This window comes from Topomyia yanbarensis, chromosome 3, assembly GCF_030247195.1.
Source record: "Topomyia yanbarensis strain Yona2022 chromosome 3, ASM3024719v1, whole genome shotgun sequence".
Taxonomy (NCBI): domain Eukaryota; kingdom Metazoa; phylum Arthropoda; class Insecta; order Diptera; family Culicidae; genus Topomyia; species Topomyia yanbarensis.
Genome location: NC_080672.1, coordinates 15,653,550 through 15,673,172, shown reverse-complemented (window position 1 = coordinate 15,673,172; position 19,623 = coordinate 15,653,550). Strand labels below are relative to the sequence as shown.

The 19,623-nt window shown below is 40.8% G+C and overlaps 3 protein-coding genes across 3 annotated transcripts; all 3 read right to left on the bottom strand.

The window, feature by feature from the left end:
• Positions 1–1,781: 1,781 nt before the first annotated feature.
• On the bottom strand, positions 1,782–2,779 carry LOC131693989 (acidic mammalian chitinase-like). Its single transcript, XM_058982308.1, has one exon. It carries the CDS (start codon positions 2,753–2,755, stop codon positions 2,198–2,200), a length of 558 nt encoding a protein of 185 aa, XP_058838291.1. The 5' UTR covers positions 2,756–2,779; the 3' UTR covers positions 1,782–2,197.
• Positions 2,780–2,957: 178 nt separating this feature from the next.
• Positions 2,958–3,707, bottom strand: LOC131686794 (acidic mammalian chitinase-like). The gene has a single exon (XM_058970789.1). The coding sequence runs from the start codon at positions 3,705–3,707 to the stop codon at positions 2,958–2,960; it is 750 nt and encodes a 249-aa protein (XP_058826772.1).
• A 27-nt stretch (positions 3,708–3,734) lies between these two features.
• On the bottom strand, positions 3,735–19,407 carry LOC131693988 (chitinase-3-like protein 1). Its single transcript, XM_058982307.1, has 5 exons — positions 19,204–19,407; positions 18,788–18,961; positions 18,242–18,729; positions 3,982–4,622; positions 3,735–3,920 (listed from the first exon to the last, which is right to left on the bottom strand). Exons 1-5 carry the CDS (start codon positions 19,265–19,267, stop codon positions 3,824–3,826), a joined length of 1,464 nt encoding a protein of 487 aa, XP_058838290.1. The 5' UTR covers positions 19,268–19,407; the 3' UTR covers positions 3,735–3,823.
• Between the last annotated feature and the right edge of the window lie 216 nt (positions 19,408–19,623).

Below are 19,623 nucleotides of genomic sequence, written 5' to 3'. Positions count from 1 at the left end.
TAGGCCAATTCAATAAATTTCCTACATGAAAGTTTCCATTTTTTAAAAACGGTTTTTAAACCAAAGCTTTGGAAGTTAAACCTTGGCGTGGAAGTGCCGGTATATTAATATATTCTGTTACTTAGTGTAGAATTAGATTTCGTCATTTACGGCTAATATACAACCGCCAGAAGAAACTTAAAACGTTGGTACACAATCAAGAAAGGCGAATCAGAAAAGGTGAGTATATGTCAGTGATTCACTAAATACAGACTGGAAAGAGGGTAATATGGAAAACCTTAAGGTCCGTCCAGATTAAGTCTTCGGTACGGAGCAAAACGTCGGCCTAGGAACTCCTAGCATGTTGTTAGTCGCCTCTTACGACATGGGAGCAGTTCCCAGAGGTTCTATTCTTGGTTGAAATAGTGCAAAAAGATTTCAGCCCGCCGGACACCACACGGCTTTGGATCCCTAATTTTATGTTCTGATTTCAAAAGTCTAGGTTTCGATTACAAGGATACCAGATCGGGAACTCAGGGATTGGGCATTCCAACTACTAATTCAAATTAAGAGACAAGAGATTCCAAAACGTGAGACCTAGGTCTAAATTTTTTTTTGAGAAAGCCGATCGGAATGCAGATTTTTGTACTGCAGATTTACCATATAGCCTGTTTAACTGATTTCACTTCCCTATAGCACAACATTAATCTTCTATATGTCACATCGTAAATATACGGTAGATTGTACCTCGATTTAGTCACTCTCGATATACAGTGGGATCTTGATACTAAAGAGATACGCTCAAAACGTGTTGTACGTTGTTATGCCAAATTAATTTATTTGCTTGGACCAATCTGGTGAACGTTAGCAGTAGTCAGTGTCTGATGTGTTGCAATTGGATAAAGGTATCTACTGCAAGCCTAAGCTCTGAAAAATTGTAGCAAAAGTTCTACCTATCGAATGCTTGGTCTAATAGGAAAAGATCTTAAGTCAAAATTACGTTATTTGGTCACTTTTTACTTCATTTGATCTTTATGAAATGCACACATAAGTTACAGTTCTTTATCGTTTGTTTCGTGCTGGATCGAGAAGAAGCCAGACTCAGTATCGCGAATGTTGTCTTCGATAGTTGAAAACAGGAAATAGACGATGAAATCAACTTAAAAAACTATTTATCAGAAATGTGTTAAAATACCAACTCTGAAATAGAAGATTTTTTATATACTGGAACAGTGGAACAATAAATAACCAAGTTTGACAATGGATCATTAAATTGAAAAATAATAGAACTCACATTTCTATAGTTCTGTTCGAGGCTGTTGGAGTTCGTTTAACTCTATGACTCGACAACATTTATACTATGCTTTAAGGGAGGAGGCCACCATGCGATTAGAAGAAATGATTTTTTATTCTGGCATTCCCTGAATGCCACTGCCTATAATTTTAGATCAAACCAATATTTTGGTAGCATTTTTAGAGAAAATTTAAAAAAAGTCGGCAATGGTTGGATCCTAGGATTAATGATATTCCGTACAAGGTATTTTGAACACAAATCCATAATTTTTTTTAAATGTTGTGTGGTTGTTATGCTTAGTTATAGAAGATAGCCAATTAATCACTTCTTAAGTACAATGTTTTCGTAAACTAAATAAATTCCTCGATCGACAATAAAAAAAATTTTAGCATCTGGTATAGATATAATTTCTATTCCTATTTTTCAACACTATACCAATTCTATAAATTTTCGTAACAGCTGAACCGATGGCTTAGCAAAGTAATTCAAATTCAGTTTCATAGATTCATATGAAACTGCATTTGAACTACTTAGCTAAGCCATGGGTTCAGTTTAAATCGGTGCTAGTGAACCAAACATGTTTCAGAGAACAAGAATTTCAAACTTAGCTTTGCCAAGAATAACGTATATTTACATACTAGAGTGTCTATTGGCCTTTGACATTGGTCCGTTTTTTGGTCAAATGCCTTGAAATATATGTCCTTCTTTCAAACATGAGCTGTTTTTCAACTAAAAATATTGAGTTATACCAGCGAAAAATTTTTGTATCTGGCTTATAATATTGGAATCATTGTGTAGTTTAATAATGTGACGTTTATCGTGAAATTAAGCCACACACACTGTGAAAGAAAAATTCTTAACCTTAATCTCAGTTGAAGTTGCATTTTTATTGGCCAATAATAAAATTAGGCAGAATCTTGTTACCTAGCTGCAGTTAACATTCTTCGCGTAATTGCACACGTTCGCCTTGGTGTCGAAATACAACCCCGTTCCACACGTTGTCCTTCCCAGGTTAACAAATTTCGCCCCGCCAACACACCGGTAGAACGAAGCACAATCTAGTGGATCCCTATAGAATCCGCTAGTGGGACAGTATTGAGGGAACTCGGAACCAGGGGTAGCTTGCGTTGTAGTAATTGTTGTTGTCGTTGTTACTGCCGCTTTCGTTGTTTGCGGTATAATAATAGTTGTTCCTTCATTTTCATCCCCCGCCTTCCTAATCAACGCTTCGGCGATGAAACGGAGCAGGGTAAATTTACCTCCTAAGCAGATATTTTTCACATCGTCACCTGCCATGTCCCACATCGCCAGACCGCCGATCGCGTTTCCTCTGGCTAGGTTTATCTTGTTTTCCAAGGATGCCAAACTTTCGTATGATAACCACGTGGTACCCTTGTACGAGTAGTACGACTTCGCCGAAGTATCCCAAACCGTTGTCCAACCGCCGGCTCGAATCGTTTCGCACGTCTCCAAGTAACTCATCACGCCATCTTCAGCGGTATAACTACCCGGCGGCCCTGGTCCAACTGTTCTAGATCGGACTCCGTTGACATTCGCATCTGCCAATTTGAAACTATGGCCGTTTGCTGAAACGCCCAAAATGATCTTCGAGCGATTCATTCCGGCTTCTATCCATCCGGTCAAAATGAAGTCCTAACGAAAAATTTTAAGTTATTAATTAACATCAATCACGAGACCGCGTCAAACTTACCACATTCAGTTCTCGTTCGGTTTTGGAAGTCTCTTCAAGTGACCGGTAAACCGGAGCATTGTGTCCCGTTTGTGCATTCCAGTAGGCATGCAAATCGAATGCCATCACATTTACAAAGTCTACGTACTTGGCCATCTCCGGTACATCGTAGCTAGACCAGAAGTAATCCTTTGTAGGAGCAACTGACACACTAAGTATTTTCCCGCTCGGCTGAAGTGTATCTCTCAGTTGCGCCAGCAGCTTGGGAAAATTGGTTCTATCCTCTGGATTACCTCCCTTCAGCACCGGCCACTGCCAATGGAAATCCACTCCGTCGAAACCGTATTGATCCAAAAAGCCGAGGATCGCAGTAGCCGTAGCCCGACGCAGTGACACAACCGCAAAGAGCGCCGAAAGTTCACGCGAACTTTGCAGCGGTCCGCCTACTGAGACGAGCAGTTTCGGTGTTTTCGCGCCGTTGCTTCTCAATGCGACAAACTGCTGCAGTTCGGAAAGGTTCACGTCCATCGTTTGAATGCTGCCGTAGGTCGTTAGTCTGATGTACTGATAGACCATGTGAGTGCACAGGTTTGTGTTCAGATCGGTGACCGCCACCCGTCCGTTTCCCGTTCGAAAGGCGGCACCCGTTTGGTAGAAGCAGAAGACGTTCTCTGTTGGAGGAAAATGCGGTGTTAGTTTAACTGGGGTCGATGCTGATGAACCAGTTCGATAACTGAAATGCATGGTTTTTTTGTGTAAAAAGTTTTGGTTTATTCGCAAACGAGAAATACTTTTATTTTTAATAGGTTAAGTCTAGCAATTTTTGTTGAGAGTACTGTTTTTAGTATAGAGATGATAGCTTAGCAGGTTACTAGGCTAGCCCAGTTGCAAGTGTTGCTACTTGGATCAAAGTACAATCCAGCAGAACATTGAATGCGCCACGACAAGTTAACCGGTCTGGAAAAAAGACACAACGGTTAGAACAATGAATATGCAAAGAGTTAAAATAGTATCTTACGATCCAGGATTACACTGATAGAATGAACTGCAATCATTCGGAACCCGTAGGTAGCCGGAGGATGGACACATCAGTTGACCACTGCTGGCAGTGGTCGTCGTAGTTTTAGCGGTGGTTACCGGAGTCGGTGCTGGTGTACTGATCGCAGTCGTTTTTGCCGTACTTACAGGCTGTACTGTAGTCGTCGTTACAATTCCACTGGATCCAAAAACTGCATTGTAGACAGCCGTTCCAATTGGATAAGCTCCTCCGCCGCAAATATTTCTACAGTCATCTGACTCGATAGACCAAAGCATCACCCCGCCAACGTTTTTGTTCTTCGCGTAGGCCACTTTAAGTGCAACCGAGGAAACGTCATCGAATGAAATCCACTGGGTGCCGGAGAATGCGTACGGAACCTGCTGCATTGAGTCAAAAACTTTAGTGTAACCTCCGGCATTCAGTCGTTCGCAAATCTCCAAGTAGGACAGAGTGCCAGCTTCCAAAGTGTACGGTCCAGCCGTTCCAGGGCCTACCGTTCGCTGGCCAACGCCCGTGTTCGCTGCCGAAGCTAGAGTGAATGTGTGACCGTACACCGGAATGCCTACGATCAGTTTGCTGGCAGAGAGACCATCATCAAGCCATCCCTGGATGGAGGCGGCCTGGAAGGAAGGGAGATTGTAATTATTTTTCGTGTCAAGTTTAAATCGATCTGTATTACTGGATTTATATTTCAAAAGCAATGAAGCTACTATCGTATTGAGTATAATATTGGAATAATCATAAAGTTCTTGTTGTTCAAACTTATGCTTCTCAGTGTCAGGGGAATCGTAGCACTAGCTCAGAAATTGGACTGCAAAATTTGTTGAAACAAAAGGAGGACATTGCCACGACTTTGCTTTTGTTTAAAACTAGACCATTATTTATTGTGTTCTTAGCCGGTCAAAATATTAGGTACATACTAAGGTTAGATGGAAACTTAGAAATTACCACTGACAAGTTTAATAAACAGCAGACAGGTGCGTAACCGATTGCTGGACCGCTGTTTTATGAATGTAATGGTTGGTTGTTTTTCCTACGGATCTTCGAATTAACTTGTGGAATCTATCGATTTGTTATCATTTTTCAGAAATTATGCATAATTGATTTTTGAACTATCTTCAGGAATCAATTCCTTAGTAATGTTCAATAGAGCTGGATGCTAAACAAATGTGACACATGATTCAAGAGGCGTTCTAATCCCGTTTTCTACCTAGCACTACTACTAGATCCTTCATGTAGCTTATTTGAGGGTCGAGAACTTCGGACAAGTTGTAATCAAACGTAATGGGTACTTTTTCTGGAGTCCAACATTACAGAACTCGGAATGCAGAATCATTCGGTTTATTTCATACCCTCTGCTGAAAATATCAAATTGCTTGCATATAAAGTGCATCCGTTCAATTTTCATAGTGTTATTTTTTTTTCTTTTTTGGTCTTTTGCATACGACAAATCTTTCCGATCGTTTATATCACATCGTTGATATAAGAAATGAATAGAAGTGACCTGAGATGACTTCCTTGCGGAATACCATGCATCACGACTAACTCGAAGCGTATAGAAACGGCACAAATAGGATTAGATAATCCCTTACTGTTTTTTTATGTTCGGCTTATCTTTTTTTGTGGTCTGAACCAAAACTGCGGTTGTCAGAGACATTTTGCCTGGGCGAATGCAGCTGATATAATATCCGACTGATCCACGCGAATTTAACTCACTGGCCATTCCAATCGATCAGCGCTAGTAAGTGACAATGACTATCTGGCGCGAGGGCAAAGTTTCATCACAGACATACTTGAAAACTTTGATGCGATCTATTTGGAGACATTGGTCTATGTGACTGAAGATAAGTAACAGTGATTGTTATCCATAAACCGGGCAAACTAGTTTCCTACCTCAATTCCTTTCGGCAAATCCTTCAACGTTTGCTCATAATTGAGTTAATTTTCAAGACACTTTTTATTTTCCATGTGATCATTCACTGCGAGAAAATGTTCGAAACTGACGGATGACGTTTTTTACAAGCTCAGTAATTCCTTTTCCGTTTACGTCCAGTTATAATCAGAATCATTATTACTATGCCCACACACCATTCTTTCATCTTTTCTGTCACTCTAAGTGGCATTGAGGTTCTCTATTCATTGTAGGTCGATGGCTGCTCCCCGTATTTTTCGGGGTGTATACAAGAATCTCGGAGTACTTGTATGGGTTCCTGCTGATTCTTCAATTCCGCGAAATGAGAGGGCAAACTCTCTTGATAAGACAAATGGTATTATTTCCGAATGATTCTTCGCGTTCAACGAAAACTTCAGCACGTCTTGGCAGAAACATGAAATATCGGGTACTGTGGCAAGTGTCCTCGAGCAAGTTGCTTGGTCGTATGCAATACTTGGTGATTCCCTGTTAGAAGATACCCCTACCAAAATAGACTAATCGACATCCCAGTTGGTGATATCTTGGATAGCAGAGACCTGTCTTACGTGCCATTGATCTACCCTTATTTGAAAACTATAAACGTTTTTGCCTTGGAACTTTAAGCCCTTTGCGAAGTTTCCGCCTCCTGTTTTCACAGATTTAGCAGACAATTCTTTGTGTTCAGGATATTGCTTGACTAAACCTACTGACACTGAGAAATCTATTTGGACAATCATAAATTAGATTCTGGATCTAGGTTCATTTTGGAATCAATCACTTTTTAGACGTGTTTCGTATAATTAGCACAGTTCAGTTATTCTGGAATTCCGCGTTAGTCAATAGCAATGCTTGAAATGCTTCGAGCACCCATTCTGAGTTCGTTCTTTTGAGACGCGATCAGGAACATTAAAGAAGCTAAAGAAAAGAGCTGGAATGCCTTTCTGGACGCCATCTAACCCGAATCAAATACATCCTGTGGAGGATAGCGTATACCTCTGGTGGCAAAAGAAGGCGCTTACTCGTTGTCAATGGGACCACTGGCATACTCGGTAGACACTTCTGCACTATTTTCACTGATGCTACCCTCTCGCCGACCTTCCTGGCATAGATCCGGAAACGAGGTATCATTTTCACCGCACACTGAGCAGAGCTTCAACAAGGCATCTTCAGGTAGGTAATTGACAGGAGCTCAAGCCGATATGCACGGAAAATCTACTGGATTCAATGAGGTCGGATACCCCTTGCTACAACACGCTCCATCAAATGGGACGGGACGAGCAACCTATTCCATCAGTTTAGAAAATGGCTTTGATAATCCCCATCCCAGTTTGTCTTCTGCACAGAACCATGGACCGGATCCCATATCGGTGTTTTTGGGAAGATGCTTTGCCAACCCGGTTAGATGGAGGGAAGTTTTCCGAAAGCTGACCAGCTGAGGAGTTCACCGGAAACTTTGGTAGCGTCATAAAGGACAATCTTAACGATCGCACATTCCGTGTGGACATCGACGGTTAACAATGCGGAATCTTCACTGAAGAAAACGCAGGCCCCCAAGGATCCGTGCGTGCTGTTTCGCACGCCGATGACATTACTATCAAAGTGTAGGAAAGTCAACGCTCCAAGCCACTAGTCAACCAGTCAAGCTATGTGGAACACTGATTCCTCTCCGCTGGGAACCGAAGGTCCTTCACAACTTAAGATCCCTCAAACGAGATTGCGAAAGGAGGAAACGTTTGATCCGGACTATCAGCTACCGGTATCTGACTTGGAGCAGGCGGATTGCCCTCAGCGCCACAGGAGCTCTTATTCACGGCTAGATTTACGACGGAGTTAGAACCACAAGGCACAACTGGGTCGGTTTCGTGACTGTATTGGCTCCTCTGTAGAACAGTTCAATTCGACTGGTTTCCAATCTACTTATAAGTACTCAGCGAAGGCTGCCTGTGTCGAGGTCGGTTTGCTTCCGTTCCGGTGGACGGCCGCCTACATTATGCTCCGAGGCACCCTAATATATCTGGAGAGGACATCAGAATACGACTGCCTACATTATGCTCCGACCACCTAAGACAAATTTCAGGGGTACACCAGTACGGAACATCCTAAACGAATTCACAGGATCAGGGATCGCTCCTGGTACGAAAGACAGCCATGCACGAACACTGGTTTATATAGGCAGGACCCCTTCTCATGCGATATCCCGAGTTAAGTGCTATCAGTTAATAAAAGATCGGTTCACAAACCATGTATGGATCTTCACAGAAGCGTTCAAGCTAGTCGACAGAGTTGCGGTAATCGTTAAGGAACAGGCCTCGCCTTTCTTCAATCTGTACCGTTTTCTCAGCCGAAGATGCAGCGATTGACCTAGCGTAGGTCAGCAAAACAGATACCAACTCGACTGACATACTATCGTAATCCCCGTCGAGAATCACCGAGACGGATACATCCCGCTACCCGTATATACCGGCTATCGAAAACCTGGTTGGCTACAATTTGTTGAGCTCTTGGCCCGTCCGGATGTGGCGGAAGGTCCGCCTGCGGATGAAGCCGAACAATTTGGCATCCTTGAAGGATGACAATCGAGCATAACCACGCTCGGATAATTTGACAGGATGTCGCGAATAGAGATGGATAGGTTGTGCTGCTGACGTAGGTCGTATAGTTCGACCGTTGTTCTGGTGTTACATGTTGCACAGACTGGTGGGTCAGTGCGAGAGATGGTGTGGGTGTGCGTGATTTTTATGTGACCAATCCGTTATCGAGAACGAACATTGTGTTCGATCCTGCTATGTCGATCTACCTATTTAGTAATCGATACTTTACTGTAGTCAACTGGTTGCAATATTAAAGAATTTTTTTTCTGGAAAATTCCTATAAGCACACAGTAGTTTTGCTAACACCTCTCGTGCTTCATTTACACAAACCGCGAAAAACTTTCATTTGTGTGAGGAATACGAAAAGCATGGAACAAAGCAACGTTTTACGAAATTTTCCGCTCGCTATGTGATCAGCCTCTTCGATATCATTTTTCTTCGAATAAACTGGTATACTTCCGGCTAAGATTTCCTCGTTGTGTTGGCGATATCATGTATATACTTGTTTGTTGTTTGATCGACTGTTCCAAGTTGGAAAAATTTCGTCCTTTCGCCGCACGGTGGAGTAACTAAACAAAACAATGTGAAGGTAATGCGACTACCTGTGGAACGGTAGCAGATAGATCGTTACAGAGAACTAGAATAACTTTCATATTTTGTTAGAAAACCTCGAATCCCGCCTGATGGTACTATGATGCTTTTCCCGTATCTAGTCATTGAAATAGTATCCTTAGTCATTTTTCTACTATTCTTCAGTTTAGCTAATACCCCTATATACTTCGATTGGGCGAAGTTCCGGATATTTTGGTAGGTTCAACCCTTTCATTGCGGAATCACTATTGCAAATTCTTACTATAATAAAAATTCGCCAAATGTGGTCAAAATTTGCAGGGGCCCTAAATTTGATCCTAATAAACGGCAGTACACATTTTCAGGCCTTGGTTGACGTCCATCCATTTTGTTGATTGTGATGAAAATCAATGTTTTCCGACCCATGTGCAGATTTCCTGCCAGATCATCAGTTTATCGACGAACTTACCCGCAATAGGAAATTTGTAGCATATCTATCTTTAAAGTACTAACAAGGTTTTAACAATACCTGAATAGCTTTAACATGGCATCGTGTGGTAACTACTAATTGAGAAGTGTTTTTGTGTTGTCTGAAATTGTAGGTAGATGTGGGCATTCAATCTCTTTCCTAGAAGCACAGCCAGGTTTAACTTCATACTTGAGTGATTGGAAGAATTGGGGCAAAACGAGTATACACGTTTCGTGCGGTCATTTTTACTATCTTCAATCGATTTCCAAGATTTTTTTGCCTAAGAGATACTATATTTGATCAACCGCATTCAGCCTCTTTCTGAAATGTAGACCCAGGATTAACTTTACATTTGAGTTATGGGAGGAATTGGGGTAAAACGGCTACCCACGTTTGCCGCCCCTCTTACAATGAATTTTCAAAAGAGTTCAATAATTTCCTACCTTTACATATAAAAACAAATATGATAAAAATATTAGAAAGGGTCTACACGAAAATGAAATTTTTCACATTTTACTGTCAATATTTCTCGACAAACATGTCAAATGGTCCTAAATGCAAATGAGAGCCCCTCTTTGTTTACTTTCTCTTTCGATTATTACGGCGTCATCTTAAAACTTTTCAATATTGTTTCAGAATATCGAAAAACTCTGATTTCGACTAGCTTATTCTGCTGAGAGTTGAGTAGCAAACGTATAAACTGCCGAGTTATTAGCGAAAGAGAAAGTAAACAAAGAGAAACTGTCATTTGCATTTAGGACCATTTGACATGTTTGTCGAGATTTTCTCCTAGCAGTATACTGACTAGAGTGTTGCGCATACATTTCCTCGCAAAAAATGTGGCTACGACTCCTTTCACTATTACTATTATTATTGAAAACTGATAAACTCTATCAATTTAGACTGTCTTCGACTACCTTTTACATACAATTTGATTATTGTAAACATTGTAGAGGGATTGTATTGAGCATCGGATGATAAATTTTGAGCAGCTTGTAGCACTGCGAAGGAAGAACCTATCTTAATTAAAACAGGTGTTTCATGCTCCTTGATCCCCACAGTTTTGATGAAGAATTGTTTTGGAGCCCTATATGCACCAGGGAAAAGTGGGACATAATTAACTTTTCATTCTCACAACGTTCACTTTCTTCATGCCTTTGGAGTATTACAAATGACAATGCTATAGTGATTTGGTTGTAGATTTCATAAAATGCTATGAAAAATGCTGTATACCCTTAAAATCTTGATTTATGGCCAAAAATTTTATTTTTCGGAGCCTTCGGAGATTTTCTACGCGGTTTTTAACCGATATTCAATTTTTCTGTTCTGCAAAGAGCAACGGTATGCTATGTCATGTTCCTTTGTTTAAAATACTCTGCGGTTTGGAACAACAATTTGTAAACAAACAATATTTTGAAATTTTTACATGTAAATTCGAAAAATTACTCAACAATTTTATTAAAAATTTAGAGAGATTTAATTCTGCACCTAACGACCAGGCATTGGCCTACTAAACCAAACCAAGTTTCGGTTCATTAATTCTCATCATTTTAATTTATTCTGATCGCAGTAGGCCTACGCATCAGTCACGTATATTTTTTCGTTCCCGTCAATTTTTTCAACAAGAAAATTGAAACGTATTTTTTCCAATTTACGTTTTACTCTTGTATTTGCTTCATTTGTGTCAAGAAAAGATTGTGCAAAATTAGTCGTTCCGATTAACCATATCTAAAGAAATTTAATTTCAACGCGGATCATTCGGAAGACGTGACAGGTTGTCCCGTGGATGGCGGATTCTACGCGTTTTACAAGTTCTTTGTGCGTGCAAAATAAAGTGATCTGTGGGCCGAATATGGTTACTCGAATATCGAGTAACCAGATTAGTGCAAACGTAAACAAATTAAAATTCGTCATCATTATCTTAGTGACCTAGTGACCGAACAATCTGGATAATCCGAAACATAATTGAATGTATTTTAGAGCTCCAGGTTACTTGATCTTGGATCGCCGGTTCCCAGCCTCCACAGACGCCCACCGCACGCGCATCTTCCTCAATACACCGCCAGCGATTGCGGGGATTGCCCTGAAGTCGACGACCTCTTCCAGGTTCTCTGATGATCATAACTTTAGCTGGTTTCTCTTTTGTCATTCCGCATTACAAGCTCAGCTCACTGTAGTGTGCCGTGTTTTAACAGTCTTCCTATGCCAGCATGGTTGTATACTTGGTACCGGGGGTTCATGCGACTGTGCCATTCTCCATTTGGTACTGTGCTGCCGAGTATTCTTCTCTCAAACAAACCGAGCACTCGATATTCTGCTTCCTTCAACATTCATGCCTCATGGCCGTACAGATCAACAGAGAGTATCAGCGAGCAAATTTTGTGCGCATCCTTAGGCTGTGGGACTTTAGTTGACTACGTAAACCACATTCGCAACAGCGACATGCATCTTTCCTACGCGTCTAACATCGTTATCATGTGTCACTAGTGTTCTAAGATATATGAGATTGTTGTACCGTACCGTACCCTATAGATTTCCACCTCGAACCCAACACGACTGCCACGTTCTCTACCAGCTACCATGTACTTTGTCTTGTCAGAGTTTACAGTCATTCTTGCAGCTTCCCTTTCAAAAGGCAACAATGCCTCCTCTACTGCTCTGCGATCAACGCCAATGATGTCGACGTCGATCGCGAAGCCAAGAAGTATGTGAGATCTTCTGATGATGGTTCCGCCCTTTTGCACATCAGATCTTCGTATCGCTTGGTTTTATCCCACCCAGCGTCATACGAATCAGTTTTGTTGGGAAAACTCGCTCAATCATTATCTGTCACAGTGCATTTCGTTTTACTGATTCGCATGCCGCCTTGAAATTCACAAACAGATGGTGAGTCCGCAAGTTGTATTCCCGGAATATATCCAGAATTTGTCGCTGGGTAAACATTTGGTCCGTCATTGATCGTCCTTCTCGAAACCTGCTTTGATATTCGCCGACAAAGCATTCAGCCAACAGGTGCAGTCTCCTCAACAGAACACGAGAGACTATCTTGTAGGCGGAATTGAGTTATTCCTTCTAAGATATTATGTTCAAGTTTGTAGCCCCTCTTGAAGATAGGCCATTCAACCAAGACGGCGCCGGTGGTTGAGTGGTAAGAGTGGCCGCCACTCATTCCAGTTGGCCTGGGTTCGATTCCAGCCGAGGTCGTTGAGATTTTTCTGAGGTGAAAAAACCTGTGGTCACGTCTTCCTTCGGAATGGAAGTAAAGCCCGTTGGTCCCCGGTCCATGAAATTGGTGGATCGATATCTAGTCTAGGTAGTGGAATCACCTCTCTGGCGTCGGTAAAGAAGAAGTATATTCAACTTCTATACTTTACTAACAAAAATATCCTCCTCCCGTGATACTTGTGGAGTGCGCAGTAGTATATACGGCCTCTAGCAAAAGCAAGTATCGGACTAACAATTCCTTCCCTTTCCTTCCGCGATCTACGTTCGGGCCTGGTCGGCGCCGGTATTGATCAATAAACACTTTAGGATTACCAGGAGTTGCACATTGAGAGATGTTTCGCTACTCTCAAGCATAATTTTCTACGGATTCCCTATGCAACATCAGGTAGTCCAGATCGATAACGGAGTAGCAACCAGGTGTGGTTGCACAAGCTCAAGCTCAAGCTTCTTGAAGATAGGCCATTCAACCAATTCGAGGGCATGTTTTTTTCCACGCTGATTATCCCGGTCTCGGAGTGGATTGCTTCTCACAGCAGGTCTCTTTTTAAACTTTTCGAAGTTCACTAGGAATTCCGCCCTTCCCAACAGCCTTATTATTGTTAAGCTCTTGGATACCCTTCCGTCTAGCAATCAGTGAACAAAAAAAATGCTGGTTTGTTTACCCCTTGCTAATCGCCGGATCCACTCACTCAAAAAAACCGGTCGAATAAAGTACGCTACCGCACGAAACTATCCTTCTAAAGAACACTTATTAGACCGGTTGTCCCATCGACCATGCTGGACCAACGCACCCGATATTTAACAGGAACGGAAACATCCTTTCAATGGAATTAAAAGATTGAAAATACAAAGTATACTTTTTGATTTCGAGATATTTAAAAACAAACAAGTTGTTTACAAAAAAAGTTCAAAAACTTTGTAACTGTTGAGATTTGATAGTTTGTGTAGAACGATTTTTCCCTAAATATGATTCCCTATCACCGCTCGAGAGATTCTTAAACATGAACCAAACACTCTGTATATGATAGAGTTCCCTGGTTTAATCCCAGTAAATTAGTCTGCATACTCCCACTACTTCAAATGCGTTCGGAAACTCATCTCAGTTGAATCTTTTGAGACTGAGCAATATGTATATAATTTTGGTCGAACGCATCCGTCGTCCTGATCCCCTACTTTTTTCATAGTAAACAGCAGGTGCCAAAATATTATAAACTCAAGCGTTTCACCCGCACTTGATTTTTATCGAGATTAATGAAACTTGAAGAATTACTAAAAAATGAAATAGAAATTTGTTTAGTAGGAAATGCCGTCTCCTGATTTTGCCGCTCGGGGCGATTGCCCCCTTCGCTCCCCCCCCCCTTAGCGCCGTCACTGTAAACATTATCACTTTTGATAAACCATATATAGCCATTTACCGAAATATAAAGCCAGGATTAACTTCAAACTTTAGTTGTGCAAAGAATTCGGGTAAAATATGTTTCGTGACATTACTAAAATTATCTTCAATCGATTTTCTAAACTTTTTTACATAAGAAATACTAATTTTGAGCAGCCGTATTCACATTTCTTCTGCGTCAAATATTCATTCTTGAACATAAATTTAAACGAAAGGAAAAATTGGGGCGAAATGGTCATGATGGTGTATCGTGCGGTAATTGTAAATACTAGCAATCAATTTTTCAGACCTTTTTACATAAAAACACCTTTACTGGAAAAACTTTAAAAAGTCGCGTTTTGGATCGCATTTTTTTCCTACTGTGCGCAGTGGGTCTGGGTTCAATCTCAGCCTAGGTCCTTGAAAGTTTCCTACGTGATAAAGCTGTGGTAGCGTCTTCCTTCGGAAGGGAAGTAAAGAAGTTGAGCCCGGTTCAAGAGTTGATGGGCTGATATCTAGGATCCAGATGGTGGAGTTACCTCTCTGGTGCTGGTGAATGGCACTCAGTGCGGACAGAAGCCGACGGAAAATGAAAACAAATCAAACAAATCCCTTAGAGCGTAACCAAACCTGTTATTGTGCTCCGAAACTTTTTCCACTGATTGGGCATTTACAATAGCTACCTATGCGTGCGTAATACGGTATCAAAATATATCGATCAGAGTCCGGCTTGAACCTTCATTTGATCCGGTCACAAATCATAGTAGTTTCTGGTTTATAGAGTTTACCGACAGCAACAGTCTTCCTCTACATTTTTTTCTCAATCGATATTTTTCACGAATAATTATTCTAACATGTGTGCCAAATATTAAAAATAAACGAAAAAGGGTAACTTCTCCACCCTAAAAACCTATTGATTGTAGCAACTCATTCGATGTTTTATCCGAATGTGAAGCAGAAGAAATTGTGCGTAATGCCAATGAGAAGAAACAGCATTCTTCTCCACCGATAACAGTGATGATCTCCGACTTCAGAGCCTTTCAAACTGAGCTTTCGACATTCCTTTCGGTCGTGAAAGCCTCTTTCTAGATTGGCCAAATATGAGACTGTCGAGTTACAGTGGAGGACTTGATTGGCCACAAACGACTTCTCCTGTATCTTATTTTATTCGAATGATTTCAAGACAGATATACCATTCACGGCTGTCTTGAAAGGATTACCGCAAGGTCAAACTTTGGACGAAACATCCAACGAATTGAAACATTTACTTGGCCCTTCACAAGTTATGCTTAGGAAGAGAAAGGCTAATGGCACCAACACGCCAGCACGCTCTGAAATTATCCAGGAGCTTTATTTAATTCATTTTAACCGTAATGAGGTTAATAATTTGAAAGTATTAGAAAAAGCACTTTTATGGTCCACGTTCGAATAAAACAGGAACATTATAGACGATATGGGGCAGAATTCAAAAACTTGACCCAGTGTCATAGATGCCAGGAATTTGGGCACGACACAAAACTTGTCATGAAAAGTCATTTAAATTAATTAAATTGAAATTCTCGTTCTTAATGAATGCGAACATGATTTTTTAACTCTTAGAGGGTATATAATGTGCACTGCATATAACCGTTGTGACCAACACATTTTTAAAACCAAATATTAATTAGTGGATTCGGTAGAAGAATCACAACAGCGGTTAAACACAGAAATAAACATCGCCGTCTCTTGATACCAAAGTGATCGAGTGTTTGAGTATCGAAGTTGAAATTCTTGAAAGGAGACTTTCAAAAACTTACCAGAAATCGGTCGCAATTCTTTATAATCGGTGATCCTGGAATAATGCTCAAAGCAATTCAAACGGTAAACTGCTTTTTAATGATTCCTCTGCTGGTTATTATTCAATTTTGTTCCCGAATGGGCCTACGTGCTATTCGTCTGTAAGGAATCCACCAACAATTGATTTGGTTTCAACAGATCAAAGTCACTTCCTTCTCTCGCTAGGGTTATCCATGTCTTTCTCGTTGTCGTCCGTATCATCATCTTGATTACTGCCTTGATACTCGCGATCAGATGTTCTTCCTGGCTTCTTGCCCTTGCGGGTCACGATTGTGAACACTCCATCCTTGGTGGTAGCTTCTTCACTGATGGTATTAGTTATTAAGTTTGAAGTACTCGACGCAGTTGCCATTATTGCACAAATTTGGCAACCGTTTGTGGTTCAGGTAAAGATATTGGAGCTAGGGTGTTGGCATTTTTTCTGCAGCTGAGCTTTCCTCAGCAGTTTCTGGGCAGGGTTGTCCGTAGTGTGCCGTTTGTTCACAGAATTGACACGTATTAGTTTGTCCTTGATATGTACAAAGAGTTCGCTGTGTAATGGTATCACCCCCTTCTGCTTTGCACTGCAGGGTAAGGTAGGAGGGAATGGGTTGGTCAATCCGCATTCTCACCACAAAGACTCTACATGTGTCCCCCGTATTAGATTCCACTGCTCCGTAATACGACATGAATCTTTTAATAGCCACTTTGCAAGTAAGTGGAGCCAAATCACGTAATTTGACTTCAATATTCCCATTATCCATATATATCGGAATCTTGATTTCAGCGTTGTCGCAAACGAGCACGTGTTTTAAGTTGTTCTGCGAAATGAATCTTTTCGCCTGGGCGAATTTATTGAAGGTTATCAGCACCGCATGTCTGACGTGCTCAAGTTGTATGAAGGTGACATCCGAAAACCGAAGCTGCATTTTCACCTTCAGCACATCACGAATACTTGGTCTTACGCGAAAAAACCCTAAAGTCAATGGCCACTGTGTTAGGCAGGATAATCATATTTTGTTGTTGAGACTCAGTCATCTTGATAGATCACGCAAGAATAAAAATAACGGCATCCTTTGTTCTTCAGACAATGCACACAAGTAACTGTTCTTTTCGTTCGCTTTACACTGACTCGAACAGAAGAAAGAGCACACTGAGTATTGTGAGTGATGTCTTTGATGGTTGAAAATAGACTGTAGAATTTTGATACATGCACGCCCACAAAATCGAGATCGACGGTTTATATATATGATGATACGAAAACATTCCGGTGGAACCAGGAATGGCCCAAAATATATCTGAAAAGAACCCCGGCGATCCGAATATCAAATATGTAGGAATTGTATAACAAGATTGCTTCTTCCGATAATCTAGTAACAGAACAACAGAACGATCCTTCAAGACTTAGTTCCTATAAGCAACTGCAAACTGATTCTTATGAAACTGTTTTATAATTGGTACAATGAAGATCATGCATAATTTACTCAGTATAAAAATATATGATAATGTTGCGAATTTCTAGTTCTAGTATAGCTATTTATGTTTTGAAAAAGTGCTAGTCGTACTTTGACACTTAATATAACATTGTAACTGTTTAAACTAAATAATGCAAAAAATAATCCATACCGTTCAGTAACAACTGGAGTCGGTAAGGATAATACAATAAAAGATTTGATCTATTTTACCTTAAAAAATCCATGTACATCATTGATTTAAACAGGGATATCTAGCGCTCTGTGTTTTAAGTTTAAAGTAATACCCAACAGTGAATTACAATTTTTAAGTTGTTGTTCATGTTCCTACATTGAAACAAGAAAGCACGGGGAAGCGTTCATTCAAGAAATATTTTGAATATCCTTGGCATCGTTTGCTTTTGTGAGACCAAATCCTTCGATAAAATTTTCACTTTTCTTTACAGATATCGAAACCAATTTATAGCATTCAGCATACCAAGTTACTAATAATCTGACACTAGCAACTATTATCAATTGCGGAGTTCCAACAGAAATAAAAATAATAATCGATTTTAATTCACCCAAATTCATATGTATCAATCTTATTCATAACAGCATTTAGTAATTTGAGGCAACTTTAATGATTCAAACGTATGGCAAAGAGCTCGCCGTTTGTGTAATTTTGAATTTAATTCGTAGCGTTTTTTATACTAGTTTCAAGAAAGTATCAGATCGTAGTGATAATATATTGATTTAACAAGGATGGCGAATTTTAGTTACATTCCCCAACCATATCCAACCTAAAACATCTTATCTACACCTACTCACCACATTGTACATGCTGGTAACCGAATCAGTTTCCCACGTGGCAGCATACAGTGGTGCATTGTGACCTGTCTGCGCATCCCAGTAGGCGTGCAAGTCGTACGCCATCAGGTTCACAAAATCCACGTATTTGTTTATCTCCGGCACATTGTAAGCCGATCGGTGATAATCTTTGGTCGCGGCTACTGCGATCGACAGCAGCAAACCTTCGCTATTGAAGCGCGTTTTCATTTCCGACAGCAGCGTGATATAGTTAACACGATCGTCGGTGCTTCCGCCGCGCAACGTCGGATACTCCCAGTCAATGTCGAATCCATCAAAGCCGTACGTTTTCAGAAGACTAACCACCGACTGGATGAACCCAGTTCGGGATACCGACGAGGAAGCCATGGCAGAATAGGATGCTGATCCTTCATTCCAACCACCCACAGCCAGCAGCAGTTTCACATTGGGATTCGTTTGCTTTAGCGCGATAAACCGCTTGTAGCCCTCTGAAGCGAAAATATTTCCTTTTAGTACTACACTTTAAACTTTACACACTGTACTCACGTAAATTGATATCGTTCCAGGTGTCTAAAATTTTAACCGTATTTGTGCTGGAATCAATTCCCACGAACGTGTAAATTATATGCGTGCACAAATGCGGATTGATGTTCTCCACGTCAAATTTTCCATTTCCAGTTCGATACGTAGCCCAACTGCCGTAGTAACACACCACTTTATCTGAAATCGAAGCAAAATATTTGTTGGTCACTACTCATCAGGAAAAATTAAACAATCTAAAACTTCCCTATAAATGCGCAGAGAAGCTGACTACTCCGAAATCACTCGAACAAAAAAAACTCGCGCATTCACTCGCGATGCAAACGGAACAGATAACCGCGAGAATCAATCACACACAGCACAGGACATGACAGAAAAAGGTTCTTATTATAATCGCGAAATTATTTGGTAATATTTCCTACCAGTCGCTGCATACAGCGCCGATATTGCGCCAAGCAGTAATCCAAGTAGCAGGTAGATCTTCATCCTATCGCTGCCTCACACTGCATTCGCAATCGGTCCCCGAAACACTGTACCCCTTTTCTGTGGTAACTATGATCACTGGATACAAACTTTTTCGCACACTAAAAGGTCAGCTTTTCCGGAGATTCCACTTTCGAATAAACTGTGCTGAATCTGGCGGGGAGACTTTTATAGGAATTTATCTAACCTGATATTAAAACAATGCGACCAAGTGCAATCTTTGTTTGCTCGGCGAGATAAGTTTTATTCGTTTTATGTTTGCGTATTTTTTTTTTGCGATGCTTACCCAAAATTTGTTTTCGGTTAAACAGAGCACCTTTTCAGGGGGAGAGAGAGAGAGAGATTTTTCCAAGTCATTT

Bases quoted from the DNA above. Each gene is read 5' to 3' on its own strand.
- LOC131693989 (XM_058982308.1), bottom strand. From the start codon at position 2,755: ATGAGTTACTTGGAGACGTGCGAAACGATTCGAGCCGGCGGTTGGACA.
- LOC131686794 (XM_058970789.1), bottom strand. From the start codon at position 3,707: ATGCATTTCAGTTATCGAACTGGTTCATCAGCATCGACCCCAGTTAAA.
- LOC131693988 (XM_058982307.1), bottom strand. From the start codon at position 19,267: ATGAAGATCTACCTGCTACTTGGATTACTGCTTGGCGCAATATCGGCG. The intron at 18,962-19,203 runs GTAGGAAATATT...CTTCGATTTCAG, and splicing joins GGCGCTGTATGCAGCGACTG to ATAAAGTGGTGTGTTACTAC. The intron at 4,623-18,241 runs GTGAGTAGGTGT...CCTTCCTTCCAG, and splicing joins TTACCAGCATGTACAATGTG to GCCGCCTCCATCCAGGGATG.